We start from the raw sequence: 14,857 nt of genomic DNA on the forward strand, positions 1-14,857 counted from the left end.
ACATACTTATTAAAGAAAAAAATAAAAATTTATATAAACAGATATGTGGTATAAGAATGTTGAACAGAAGAATTTGAATAATATACAAATCCTTGTCATATATCTTGAAAGTTATATCTTAATAAATTTCTCTCTTGTTTCTCATTATTAACCAAAGACAAAACTAATAAAAACAAACCACCTAAACCAGACCAAAACGTAATCTTTCTTTTGTATTAGTCTCCATTTGCTTGCTCATACCTGCCTCTCCATAGTCTGGCATCATGTTCCACGTGCATTTCCTCCAGGGAACTAGAGGGATGGGAATCATGATATCAAATTACATCTACATCTATTCCAATTAGATTATTATTATTATTTTTAAAATATTCGACATCACATTTTGTAGAATATTATTTATACAAACACGCAATGTAACCGTGATTTTGAGATATAAACTATACTATTTATCATTTTTTTAAATGTGTCATCAAATTATAGTAGTTAAACAAAAAATGAAAGGGGAATAATATTACTCTTTAAAGAATGTTATATCGAGGTGTGATATTTGGTTGTCATATTTGTCCTATCAAATCCACATAAAATTGTTGCAATTGTGGCTTGATTTATGTTGAGAAAATGCCATTCTAGATTATTAGCTTGATAGCCAATTCGAGCAAACTTCAGACATATTGTTCACTCGACATTCTGCTCAAATAAATATTCAGAATACTTAATTCTCACGTCGTTGGATGTATAAACATATCTTTTATAAAATGAGACATGTTGAGAGGTGTGGCCAATACATAGTAAAGTCAAAAGTGAGAGAACTCATTTTGTAAAAATTTTTGATAGTTCATTAAGTGTATTGAGATTTTAAGATTGAAAATTTTTATGATTGATCTCTTGTACTCTACTTTTATTTGATAGTGAATTTATTGAAACTGACCGCATACTAATAGACATAGGCTTATTTAAGTCGAACTACTTAAATTTTGATATTCTATGTGTATGATTGTCGATTTTATTACTTATTTTTGCTGATTATTTCAAAATTATCTCTATATCCAGTTGACATAAATACATCATATGCTGTAGTACAAAAATATTCGATGAACACATTCGGTAATTGCTTTACATGTTTTTTTCTTACATAAAAAAAAAAAAAAAAAAAAAAAAAAAAAAAAAAAAGAAAAGAAAAAGATTGCTTTACATGTTTTATTTTTACGCGAAAGTCTTTTCAAGTATAAGATTTTCTTTTTGGCGTTATGTCAAAACATGTGAACAAGTCGTACATGAAGATGCACATAATTTGCCTAGTGACGTGGCTTTGTTGTGGAATGATTAATGTGTCCAGAAGGCTTCAAATCAGGGACCCACCATTCACATTTTAAAGTGAATAATACCAACAGATCTTGCTTTAAACTTCTCCTTCCCTTCACCTCCAATTTTGAATAATTAGCTTTATTATATTCCCAAGCATGACATGGCTGAAGACAGACAGGCCACGGAAGAAAAGTACAAGTCCAGCCAATCAAACAATTTTTACTTCTGAGGCAAAGTTGCTGCAAGAATTATAAAAAAAAACTGATTAGAATTGGGATAATTCTAACCATCTACCTCTTGCACATTAGGTGTTGAGTCAGAGTAGCCACAATGCGTTTCTTCTACAGACTATTAGGTCATAGACTATTTATAAACCTGAATTCTAATATCATAAAGAGATAGAACACTACTTTTGATTTGAATTTTGAACACACAAATATTGCTATTCATAATATGTTTAAATACAAGTATCGGATGAGTTATATATGGAAATATACGGTTGTATAGCATTTAGAATCAAAACTATTCCCAGCCCATCAGATGTTCTCCATAACATTTGGGTTTGAGTCCATAACTGATATGCATTTGGTGACTGTTGTGGCCCGCCAACGACTCAGCAACTACCTTACTTTTTATATAAAAGTCAAAGAATTGTATTGTTCTCCTTGCCTTTGGCAAAATTTTACCAACCGTTAAAGACCTTGAATTAAGAGAAGATTTCCATCTTTTTGGGGGAAAAAAAAAAAAAAAAGATTTGTCTCCCTTGGACTTTTTGTGAGAGGAACAAAAATTTCTAGGATAATTAATTTTTAGATAATACCTAAATAAAGTAATTTAGGATTAGAGTAATACTACATCCAATCGTAGATAGCGCTCCATAATCTTTTTGAAAAAAGTTAATAAATATAAAATCCAGGTGAAAAATAACTAATTTTTTAATAATGAATTTCACTTTTTTTCAAAACGATTGCGTGATATTTACGACTATATATAGAATTACTCTTTAAGATAAACCTTATACAGCTTAGCTCAATAATGTAAGCATTTAGAGCTTATCCAATAAGCATTATTATTTTGAAGAGTACAATAATTTTTTCTAGGCTACACAAAGAATCTCGAAATCATAAAAATGTAATAAATTCTACAATGAATTCCATGGGTATCCAACATGAAATAATCACTCAATTAAACAATTTTAGCCTAGGGTTGGTTTAAGTAGTAAAAGTTTTGAATTTGGAGGTTGCTCCTTCCAGGTTTATGATTCAAATTCTCTTGAGTGAAACAATCCCTAGAGGCTATTAGATTGGAGAATTTTTCCTTTAAATTACCCAAACTACATATCGATGGTCTATGCAAGATTAGCCTGGATACTGTTTAAAAAAATAAATCGACTCAATTAAAGGGCACAACTGTGAACAGGAGTAGACCACTTTTGGCCAACAAGGACTTACAAAATAAATACAAAAATGTCAATTCAGATCTGAACTAATTCAGCTGGCTCGAATAGCCTTGGTTTATTACGAAGTAAAACAATTAGAAATACCAACATTGCTATAAATAGATCACTCTATGCTCCTCCGACGAATAGCGGACTTGGTTTGGTCGTGCTTCCATGTCACCAGGGAGTTGAGGAATTTCAAGACCTGCATATATATATTTTTTTAACAGGTTTCTTCTATGTCAAACAGGCGCTGAAAACATAAGTAAATAACATGCAGAAATCCAAGAGTTACATCAAATGAATTACAAAGATATGCGGATCAAAGTTGTAAACCTCATCAGGGTTCTTGAGAGAGTAGAATGCATTGGTTTCTTTCGGGACAGCAGATACCAGTATCCCATAGCCTCGATTACCCTCCCGCAATACCTTGTGAAATATTAGAAAAAAATTAATTTTATAGAATCCATTATAGTTAAGAGTAATGATATACACCATAATTACAGGCTTTTCATAATTACAAAACCCTATAAAATGCAGTCACCGCTAGCGGTGCTACCTTGAATGCATCTTCATCGGTCCTATCATCTCCAATATAGATTGGAAGCACATCATTCCTATTAGTTAGTCCTGCAGCATCCATCGAGTCATTGACAAACAAATGTTTGAAAAAACTGTATCCTAAATCTTTGTCATCGGAAAAAATGAGACAGAAGAAGCAAATACCAAGAGATTCAAGCAGAAATTCAACTGCTTTTCCTTTGTTCCAGTCAATCACAGGACGGATTTCTAAAACCTGACAACATGTAAACCTTAAATCTTTACAGATCTAACTAGATAAATGGTGATGAACTTTCACATACATAGATGTGTATAGGGAAAATATACACACATCGGTGTTCATGAAAGATTGAACAAAACTACCTTCCGCCCATGGGTTAATCGCAATCGGGGATAGTCCTTTAGAATATCATGAACACATTGTGCAATCGTAGGCCAGTTCTGAAGTCAGAAAACGATGAAGAACTGAATTAAAATCGTGAATTATGAACGTATACGAAAAATTGGTAAAATTAAGCACCGAAAATATTCATCACCATCTCATCTACGTTACGGTAATGTACAGAGGCACAAAACTTGTGATTCTCAACTTTTGCGCCTTGGATCCCTTTAGTCTTCTCAACGAGGGTTCTAAAAACCTGCATAAATAAAGATAAAGAATTCAGTAAAATTTGAAGATACGTCAAGCCTAAATTGATATAAGAAATGAAAAGGGATGGTGCACCTCGTCAATCAAAGGTAAAAACTCTCTAGCGGGCTGGAAGAGATTTACGTCCTTGCCCTACCAAATAAAAATAATAACAGATAAGTTTAGAGCAGCGGAAAAACTTCAACAGGAAAATCGATCCAGTTCTAGAAAATATTTTGTGGACTAGGACCAGAGCGCATTGTCATGACAGGATGTGTCAGCTCTTTACCTGTTTTTCATTAGATTTAATACAATTTGAATGGTCATTAGAAATATGACTGTGACTGAGAGTGCCCATAATATCCATCCCATGACTACCAGCATAACAGAGTTCTTTGAGTCCAATCAACTCATAAACCTGAAAGATGCAATGGATCAGAGTACTCTAATGGCATCCAGAAGATACACGAGTTTCAGGTTCTTCAATAAGAAGATCTTTAGCTACCTTATCACGGCTTCTTCCGCTGATGATTGCTGTTGGAAAGTACTTCGAAACATTTCTCACAGCAGAACGCATCTGACAACAGTTCGTTTGATATCATAAAAGTCAGAACGGAAAGGGAAAATAGGGGAAAGGCTACATTTATTCAAACCAAATATAAGCATGAAAAGATTACATCATTAGACATAAGGGCACGATCAGGGTCATCTACTATTGGAGAAAGAGTACCATCATAGTCTAAAAAGATTGCTATTTTCTTGTTCTTGGCACGATTTGTAATTTGCTCAAAAGAATTGAGTGCTGATGGATACTTCAGCTGCAGAATCAGAAAGCGGCAGGGGAAAACATATCAAGTATTAGAACCAATATATAGCAGAATAAGCGTGTCAGGCAACTTAATTTACGACACCAAAAGCAGGCATACCATCCAGGAGCAATAAGCAATATCAGCATCGTCTAAAGCAACCTCGACATTGAAATCTTTTATTAGCTTTTTCCGAGGGGGTGAAGAGGATTTCATGGCATCCAGCCAACCATTAGATCGAACATCATTAATCATTCCGGTCTTTTTCCTTGGAATAGTTACATACTTGCTCGAGGAGAACAAAGCTCCTGGCTGTGAGTGAGGCAACAATGCCAACAAACCAGAAGGGATGCGTAGTCTTGACTTGTTTATGGGTGCAGGATCGGTTAAAACAGGAGAAGCGTGATTCGACTTCAGGTCCATTGGATCCAGATTAATTAGCACTCAGGGGCGATCAAAAAGGGTTAATCTAAGCGTACAGTGTCAATTGCCAGTGAATCAAAATGCAGAATCAAGTGCACCTTATTCCAGATTTCTCTACCCAACTCTTTTGTCTATGAAAAACCACCTCTTCAACGTCTTCTTGTCACAGCTGCTGGGTTTGCAGTCCATCAAGCATAAGCTTCCCGGAAACTGTTGATGACATGAAAAGCATTATACTAAAAACAAAAATAGTTGCCAGAGAGGAAGAAACCTACTGATCAAATACAAAACATGTTCAAACTATGTGTACCTTCTCATTTTCAATGCTGCACTGCATTTATAGGAGACTGAACATCATTTACACCCTTAATCTTTTGAGATAGAACTGATATCTACCTGCAGATGATAAATGACGCCATTAATTAAAAGTAAGCAGAATTATTAACTATTAAGTAACCAGACAAAAAATAAATTCATTCGATATCCTTTATTAACAATTACAAGTGCATCCATACTTAAATAAGCCACTTTCTAATGACTGAAACTGGAAGGTATTAAGAAACCAATGCTCTTGGAAACATGAAAAGTTTTGACATTTTGTCAGGTGTGACTCGAAAGAATCCAAGAGAAAAATAACAACAATAATAATAATGATAATGCAGGAGTAACAGCTAGACTGAGGATTTTGAAGTTAAAACCATTGCAGAAAAAGCAAAACATTAATCGAAGATAGAAGCAACTCCTTTAAATAAATGTTCCAGTCCAGATATAGCATAACCTTGAAAGTTTTGTACACACATGAATAGCTGGCTTCAGCTCATGATAAACAGATTCTAACTACCAATATAACTATATAAGCTATGGACATAACATGTGTATTCAATAAATTGGGACAACGCGTACCTATATATGTTTTGGGGATTGGAAAAGGTTGGACAGGGAAAATGGTACACGCGGGAGTCCGGACGAAAGCAATGTCAAGTGAATGTATTAAGAGACCTCAATTTACGACTTCTGGCAAAAAAAAAAAAAAAAAAGTTACTACGTACTCTTTCGTGTTTGAAAGACTCAAATGCCATTCGAGCAAAATTTTTTGAGGAAAACTACCATTGCCTTTACAACATTTTTCCACGGAAAATAACTTCTACCAAAAGGACGATAATAAACGTCTGCAGATCAAAAGAGTTCTATTCCCGACCGGAGGAGGAGGCTAACAGTTAAAACATGATGATGTATCGTCCAATTTCATGGAAGAAATTTAAAATATATATATATAGACACACAGAGAAAGAGAGAGAGAGAGAGAGAGAGAGAGAGAGGCACCAAAAAATTGATGAATAATCAGCTTGTCTTCTCCAATCTTCTTAACAAAATATATGCTTTGGTCAGTTTTTGTGAGGCAAAATATCACGCTATTTAGAGCTCCCCAAGACATCAGCATTGAAACATGGCCACTTTTGTTTTTATAGATGAAATGAGTTGAGATAAAAGTTGAAAATTGAATAAAATATTTTTAAATATTTTTTTAAAATTTAAAAAAATTAAATTATTTATTTTATTTTATATAAAAATTTTAAAAAATTATAATAATTAAATGAAATAAGAACGATTGTGAAAATAAACAAGACCTAATCAGATCTAATACTCTTTATCCGTATAAACAAGTTAAAAGTAAAACACATTTCATGGCCATATATCTATTCAAAACAACTTTTCAAGAACCAACTATAATAAATATCTCCAAACATCAGATAAAACAGATCTGCAGTCAGTGCCAAATTTAATTTATAATGTTCCATTTCGCGGATGCATCTTTACCTGGAACAGATTTAAATGATAATCGCTGGACTCACATATTTGTCTAGTAGCAAGATTTCCACGGGTCCACGTGGGCTTACTTTTGAGCATACAAGAACAATTATCTCGTAGATCTATAACAGTCTACACTGCTGATCTCAGATAGAAAGACATCTCCTTGCATAAACACGTCATTAAATATTTGATCGTATTTTAAAAAATTTACAAGGAAATAATAAATTCTGCATAGCCAAATTAACGTCGGAATCTTGATCCATCAGATTTAATTAATAAAAGGAAAAAATAAATTATTTCCCCAACATGGATAAGACACCACATTCATCGGGACGAACGAAACCTTAAACCACAACAATTAAGGTGGAAAATATTATATAGCAGAGAAGGGAGAAGAAGAGAGATTTAAAAAAAAAAAAAAAATCTGGACACAAAGTTATGGCATGTTAATGTTATTCTTCCTCGAATCCTCGGTCAATGCTAATGGCAACTTCTTGGCACGGTCACAAAAAAACAGCATTAAAAACTGCCAATAGAACAACAAAAGTCATATACTCAAACAAAGGGTTGCTAGCTATGAACTTCTCTCTTCCATATTGCCCGATCTTCCTGCGAGTTATATACAAAAGGAAAGTGACGACTGACGAGGACACGTTGCCATTTAAAAGATTCAAGATGTTTTTCCCTAGTTTTCAGCTACCGACGGAACACGAATCCATAATAAAATAAAACAAATGGGCTGTCACATCACTTTCTTTAATTTATACAGCTCCGCGCCTACGTTTTATAAAGGAACGTTAAAAAATAATAATAATAATAATAATTACTGCACTAAAAATTATAGGCATTGATGGGTAATTAAGAAAAATTATCGAACAGAACAAAGTATGTAAAATCTTGACCAAACTGAATTGCCTAACATAAATGCTCTGTATGCAGTAAATTAATGGCAATGAAACTTAAGCGGCCAATTGCCTAACACCTTTCATGCACCTTCAAGAAAGTTAAAAATCATTTTTTTTTCCTCGTTCTGTTGCAAAAGCAAGACAGGCCTCGCTTTTAAATCTATAGAAAGCTCATCGATCGACCTCGCATTTTTTAAATGACCAAGCCAAAGATCCAACAAAAACATATGAAAACGTCAAAAAGCATCGAATATTATGGCATAAATCCCAACAGCATTTCAAATACGTCGCAATCACATTAGAAAACTGAATTCTTTTGCCCGAATACGAAACGAAAATGGCGGAAGAAGTAGTACCTGATTCAAGAGCTATACAAAAAACGTAGCGGAATCTTTTCAACTCCTACTGACCAAGCAAGAGGAGATCGAAAACCTGAAAGGTAAAAAGATTCAGAATCTGGAACCAACAAAAACTAGGAATCTCTCTCTCACACACACATGTATATATACCCCAAAACTATGGAAAAATAATTCCAACAGATTCACTCGTGCATAAAAGCGCTGAGAGAATTACCTCAAAGATATGAAAAGCTCTTGAAAGCCCTAGAATATTTCAGACAGAGAGAAGGGAAACGAAAACTATGATATGAAAACGGCAAAAGGGAAGGAAGAAAATGGAAGGCGAGAAGTATACGTATTTATAGAGTTTGATGGCCAATAGAAGACGTGCTTAATAAGGTAACTTGGTTGTTTTTTTTTTTTTTTTTTTTTTTTTTCAAATAACTTGGTTGTTTATATATATATATATATAAGAAAAATACTTGGTTGATTGGGAAACACGACCGCTAGCTACTTACCATATTATGATATTATGAAAGGAAATCCCTAATTTCCATAATTTACTCAAATCAATTAGTTGTATAACATGGAAGAAAAATGGTAGGTACGTATAATTCACAATTATAAAACTTACAAAAGTGACAAGATTTAGGCTTAATATAAATACTTTTTTATTAAAAAAAATATTTTATAATTATATGATATATTTTAACAAGTTACGTGTGAATTTACTTTTAAAAAATTATATTTCTAAGCTGTTGTCTAAAGCACACATTTCTTGTTATTGACGTAATAAAACTTGATTTATGAGAGAAATTTAAAATACAAATCTCTTGTAAATTAAATATTATAATGTGAATTAAAGTCTTTTTCCTTAATTTAAACTTTTAAGTAGTAATTTTATTAGAAAAATGATATTATGATATCTGCGTACTCTTTTTAAAAAAATTAGATAAATGTAAAATTTATATAAAAAAAACATTTTTAATTAATGATCTATACTTCTTTTAAAATAAAATAAACATTACATTTTAAGACTATATAGCATTACTTATTTTATACTATATGTATACAGAATTACAGATCCCATGGTCCCAATCAAAGAGGTGCCTTGGACGACACCTACATTAGGGTGAGTACTTCAATGGTGACATCTGGGATCGTATCAGTGTAATGTAGCCACGTGTCGGATGGGCCATCCAAGGACGGACGGATGGATCTCGCGCTCGCGTCATTTTCGTTCGCATCTGGAGTGGAAGTCGTTGGTCAAGCAACAAGTACGTGTATGTCTGCGGATATTTCCCCCTTCCTCTTTTCGTTTTCTTTTCTACTAGTTCTTTTTCTTTCTGCCAAACATAACTCAAGGAAGACAGGTGCTCACCGTGGCGGCGGATGGTGCCGTCCGAGAAGGTCGTCACGTGCGTAAAAGCGGTTGTGCTTTTTAACGGCTGGAGACGCGCGAATCTTGTGATGAGATAGGTCACGGAGCCCACGATCGGATCTGATAAAACGGTTTTTTTTTTTAAGTCTCTCTTTAATCCTTATAATTTATTATTTTTTATGTATGTTATTAATGTAATTAACTGTTTTATTTTTTAATATAAAATAATTATTTTGATCAATACATTAATAGAATACATAAAATTAATTGTACGCGACATAAATTTTTTTTTATGTGTATAGTTTATTTGAGCTGAAAAAAACTTGATTAAAAAGAGAAGAAGCCTTGATTTGATTATTTCTCCGAGGAGGTTGGTTTCCCATTTGAAAGGGAAAGTGATGGCGACCACCTAAAATTGGTTGGTTGGTTAGTTGATTATTTCTTGGGTGGGACTTTCAGAAAAATTCGATAAAATTTAGAAAAATAATATTTATAATTTTAGGATGTGTAAATTCTACGCGTTATGTTTAAAAAAATAATAAATTTAAATTTCGCATGAAAACCCATTTCTGAGTAGTGAATTTTTTTTTTAAATATACAAAATTTATACATACCATGATTGTATATACTATTACCCAAATTAATATAAATCATGTGTTTGTAGCGTGCTCAAGGACTTCATGTGTTGCTGTGTTGCTTTCTAATATTTTTCTGGTGCATGTTTTGCAGAAAAGGAAAAAGAAAATACGAAAAAGTCATGTCAAAGTTTCTAGATTTCCAATGTCCCCAGCCTCGATCCACTCGTGTATCTTTTTCTATACGTAGAAATCTCTCGGGATCTAGAAGTTTTTGAATAATCAAAATTAAATTAACAGTAATTACGAGCCAGGATGTTTCCTGATAGAATTGATAGTAATATTGAATAAGAATTTTTATTATTTTCATAAATATATATATATATTTCCAATTTGTGAAATATTGCATGTGTTGAGAAGGCAATATATATAGCCGTGAGAAATGAATGAATTAAGGGTTGTCCATTGATTGAGATAACTAAATTATATAAGCTGTAGCATATTAGGCAATTAAGTGTATGTACATACTTTCTAGGTTCGGATATTACGTGGTGTTATTGTGCCGCCCAGCTTTTATTATTGATGTGCCGCCCAGCTTTTATTATTGAGTATGCCTATTGGTATAAAATTTACTTTTTATTTTTTCTTCTTTTCCTTTTTATATTTTTTTAACATATTTAAATATTTTTAAAAGATAAAAAAAATATACTAAAAATTACTTTCTTAACTATTAAATAGAGAAAAAAATTAAATATATGAACGGTCAAAATAAGAAAGTAAATTCATAGAGCACGTTAACATTTTTCATTACATAAATAAAGAAACCCTTCAATCACTTTCACGCATGGGTATTACCATCTTTCTTTGCATATAAATACCTACAAACACTACAACGATATGGGATGTGAGTAAAGGTGTAAATTGATCTGATTATGGAATTTTCCGTCCATTATTTTTTTGGATTGGACCGGTAGCTATCACTCTGGTCTGATTCAGTCGATCAGGCCCAATGATTTTTTTAATTTTTTTTGTATTTTGCCAACTGACCAGTTTCAACTTCGGTCCAGACCAAATTTAGTTAGGACCAAACTCCTTACACCCCTAGATGTGAGACTAAGGCGTTTCCTACATTGCAATAGTGTAGACCACTTTAGGCATATCTATGTGGAACAAAATGCATGGTGAACATGACGATCATATCTTTTTTTTTTAGTAAATGCATTTGAATTACTACGAAGGAATTAATGGGCATGCTCCAAATTCATGTTCAAAAAGATTACTGTCAATATCATTGCGGTTAAATTTGTAATATTATGACATTTTAATTATTGATTATAGAAATGATAGTTACAACTTACAGTACATAAAAGTACTCACGTGGTCATTTTTAAAAAATAAATAAATATTATATTCACACCAAAACTTAATTTTTTTTTAATTATGGACCTTACCATTTTTTAAAAGTAGTATACGCTTGCATGTATTAATATGAGTGTATCCAGCGCTATTCATGATGACGAATGGCAAAAGCAACAAGTGATTGCAAAACATATTATGCATATAATGCCATATATTTTTACGACTACTGGATTAATATTAGAATGATCGTGATACGAGGAATACGTACGGGACAAAACAAAATCGTTATTGGAGATTTCTTTCGTTGGTTCTGATTCCTTTAGTTGATACCATAAAATTTGACTTTGAAGATCACAAGCTAGCTAGGGAGATGCATTTGCCCTTAATTTCCTTGTCGTTTTACCGTTTAAATAGTACTTAACATTATTTTGGACATCGTGTATATGTATATAAAGTCAAAAGTATTTTGATCATTTCAAAAGTTTGCCTAATTCTTACCCCCCGAGTATTCTTTACTTGTACGTATGTGTATAATATATATCTGTGTGTGTGGAAATACTAGAATATATAAATCTCTTCATGCTAATGAAATCTACAGTTTTTTTTTTTTTTTTTAATTTCTTCCGAAAGTATTAGACAAAAGCTAAATATGACCCTGTGATTTCAAGAAATGGCCGTTCAACGTACATTTATTCATGTTGGAAATGGCATTTTTTTGGAGACATTTTCACTGCCTAAGGCAAGGATATATGCCAACTGATCTACATGCAGATATATATAACAGAATATATATATATATATAAACTCTATATATATATACGTTCCATCATGTCACATTAATTAGCATATGAAGAGACATTTTTTTCCATGTAAAAAAGGATGACTGACATGATTCCATATATTTCTCTTTCAATGCCTTAGTAACAAATCCGAGCTATATATAGAGAATTTTGCTTCTACTCCATCCCATAAATGTCGAAGTTCTGAATGAATTGGAGTTCTTAATTTTTAGAGGAAGGTGTTAGTTTCGAAAAATAGTTATCGATTCGTCAATACTTAATAATAAAAAAGAAAACAAATGTTTTCTTGATATCAAAGATTAAAACATGAGATTGTGGGTCCATAAAAAAAAAAAAAAAAAAAAAAAAAAAAAAAAAAAAAAAAAAAAAAAGCTACAAAATCTATATCTAAGATTGAAAGCAATTAAAAATAATGTTAGTGGGTAATGATTGTCAGCGATTAAGCTCGGGAAGGATCAACCAAACATCCAGGGGGATACCATTAATGCAATGCTAGCTACCTTTTTTTAATGAAAACATGCTGATGCTACTACCCCATGTACTGCAATGTCTACGTAATTAATATATAATATAAATAACAATGTACTTGAATACTTAAATTTCAAAATAAAGCTAAAATAATACTCATAATCAGCCTTTCTTTCTTTTGGCGGCAACTATAGCTAGATAGTCAAAGTTAGGTTTTCTGTTTAGCTGCTCTCTTCCCTTGAAAAACCAATATTATCCACTCTTATACAATGGCAGGTCTAGCTAAGCCTCGAGGAGTGGCACGGTAATCTTTAGGCCAGGAGTCATCATATAAATCCGGCATCTTGAATTTGAAATTCAGCATTCATACTTTTGAAGCTTTCGAGAGAGGGGTTTTTAAAAAAAAAAAATGATTATGCTGAAGACTCACACTCGCAAAACAAACAAACAAATGTATTTAAAGGGACGTGAATTGTCATCACATGAGTAGTTGATATAACGTGAAACTGAAACCATTATTAAGTTTGAAGAAAAAGGTCAAAAGCGACTTTGCCCAACCTCAGTACAGACTGTGTAGCCACCTCGGATAGGCAAAGCCTTGTTGCTTGTAAATACGATCAATGACGTTTGACCCCATCACCTTGCCCAGTACAAGTCAAATCGTTTCATGTTACACGCTGACGTGGCCACATACTTTGGGAAAAAAACCAACAACAACGTAACAAATCGGACCTTTGGTGCATACTCCGAGCAAAAGTCGCTAGATGATGTGGCCCTGACATACGCAATATGATAAAGTCACTTTATTCACATTAAATAGTCGGAGCTGACGAGGACCTGCCTAATTAAAATTTGAAGGGTGGGGCTACTCACCCTTACCGCTGGTTACCGCCCAGTACAAAAAAAATGTAAAATTTTATTTTATTTTTTTAATTTTTTAATTATTTTCTTAATTATTAAATAAAAAAAATATATTAATATACTTAAAATTCATTTTTTAATTATTAAATAAAATTTTTTTCTGAGCGGTACATTAAAACAGTACCACTGGGACCACCCGGACGACAAAGTGATTTTTTTCAAAGAGTTTTGCTACGTACAAGCATAGTTACGCATTAATCTGTATACTAATACTGATTTATTCATACTTAAAATTTAAATTAATTCTGTTTTCAATAAAATCTATTTTTTAACCAATCACATTATATTAATACACAGATTAATATATAATTATACTTATAATTATATTTTTCTTTTTTCAAATTAGAAAAGGTGATGTGCTGGCTGTTTCAGGAAAGTCCACCAAAGAGAGAGCGTTCTTGTTTTTCGTTTTAAATGTTGTTATATTAATTTTATAATTTTAAATTACTTTTAATTGAATTAATAAATGTGATAAAATGAAAAAATAACATTAGTAAAAGTAAAAATAAATTACTCATACAGCTCTTTATTTGGTAAGTCCATTGAATTACCCGTTGGTCTAATGCCGGTACGTACGTGCCAACTAATTAGCACGCAGCACCGAGTGCAAATCTAGATCGAGCTGTCACGATCGAGGTGGACCTAATCCTAGATTCGTCGGTGCCCAACATTTTAGTGGGTGGAATCTTCGTACCAATGTCCGATTATCCGATATTCATCGTTCAAATCATAAGACACGACGGTTAGAAAAAAAAACGAAGGTCTGAACTGAAATTGAAAACTTCTTTTCGTGGGTTCCATGCATCATCACTGGGTCATTTAAGACAAGCTAGAAAGGGGTCCCCTTCATGATGTGGTAATGGTAACGTAAAACTTTTTCAGAGAAACATGTAGCTTTATTTTTTTTTTTTGGGTGCAATCTTATTGTCTGTGTATTTTAATTTAATAATGACTTTAATCCTCAGTGCACCATTAAAATAATTAACTTCTCTGTTTAAGGTGACAAAGGTGATCTATTTTATATATATATATATATTTGAGAGATGGGTTTCAAACTCGACACCTCTATTTTGAAACGTTGAAGATTATGTCAGTCAGTTCACATCAAATATTAGAACAATTCATACTAAACTCAAG

General features: G+C 32.6%; 1 protein-coding gene across 16 annotated transcripts; it reads right to left on the bottom strand.

Moving 5' to 3' along the window:
* Positions 1-1,247: 1,247 nt before the first annotated feature.
* On the bottom strand, positions 1,248-8,591 carry LOC122289927 (probable trehalose-phosphate phosphatase F). Of its 16 annotated transcripts, none has more exons than XM_043097337.1 (16): positions 8,452-8,591; positions 6,980-8,310; positions 6,065-6,175; positions 5,472-5,557; positions 4,859-5,371; positions 4,610-4,750; positions 4,438-4,509; positions 4,222-4,350; positions 4,029-4,085; positions 3,841-3,942; positions 3,668-3,745; positions 3,470-3,539; positions 3,303-3,373; positions 3,080-3,172; positions 2,853-2,948; positions 1,248-1,544 (listed from the first exon to the last, which is right to left on the bottom strand). In XM_043097337.1, the coding sequence occupies exons 5-15, from the start codon at positions 5,159-5,161 to the stop codon at positions 2,868-2,870; spliced, it is 1,197 nt and encodes a 398-aa protein (XP_042953271.1). In that variant the 5' UTR covers positions 5,162-5,371; positions 5,472-5,557; positions 6,065-6,175; positions 6,980-8,310; positions 8,452-8,591; the 3' UTR covers positions 1,248-1,544; positions 2,853-2,867. The 16 variants fall into 16 exon arrangements, with proteins under 16 accessions (XP_042953271.1, XP_042953283.1, XP_042953276.1 ...); XM_043097349.1 differs by lacking the exon at positions 1,248-1,544 and having other exon boundaries at positions 2,677-2,948; positions 7,015-7,110; positions 8,235-8,310; positions 8,452-8,590; XM_043097342.1 differs by lacking the exon at positions 1,248-1,544 and having other exon boundaries at positions 2,677-2,948; positions 6,980-7,110; positions 8,235-8,310; positions 8,452-8,590.
* Positions 8,592-14,857: the final 6,266 nt, after the last annotated feature.

This window comes from Carya illinoinensis, chromosome 12, assembly GCF_018687715.1.
Source record: "Carya illinoinensis cultivar Pawnee chromosome 12, C.illinoinensisPawnee_v1, whole genome shotgun sequence".
NCBI lineage: Eukaryota > Viridiplantae > Streptophyta > Magnoliopsida > Fagales > Juglandaceae > Carya > Carya illinoinensis.

What these genes read in the sequence shown, in the direction of transcription:
- LOC122289927 (XM_043097337.1), bottom strand. Translation starts at nt 5,161, where the DNA reads ATGGACCTGAAGTCGAATCACGCTTCTCCTGTTTTAACCGATCCTGCA. An exon ending in GTGCCCTTATGTCTAATGAT is followed by an intron (nt 4,510 to 4,609) that starts GTAATCTTTTCA and finishes AACTGTTGTCAG; the next exon opens with ATGCGTTCTGCTGTGAGAAA. An exon ending in ACCGTAACGTAGATGAGATG is followed by an intron (nt 3,746 to 3,840) that starts GTGATGAATATT and finishes TTCTGACTTCAG; the next exon opens with AACTGGCCTACGATTGCACA.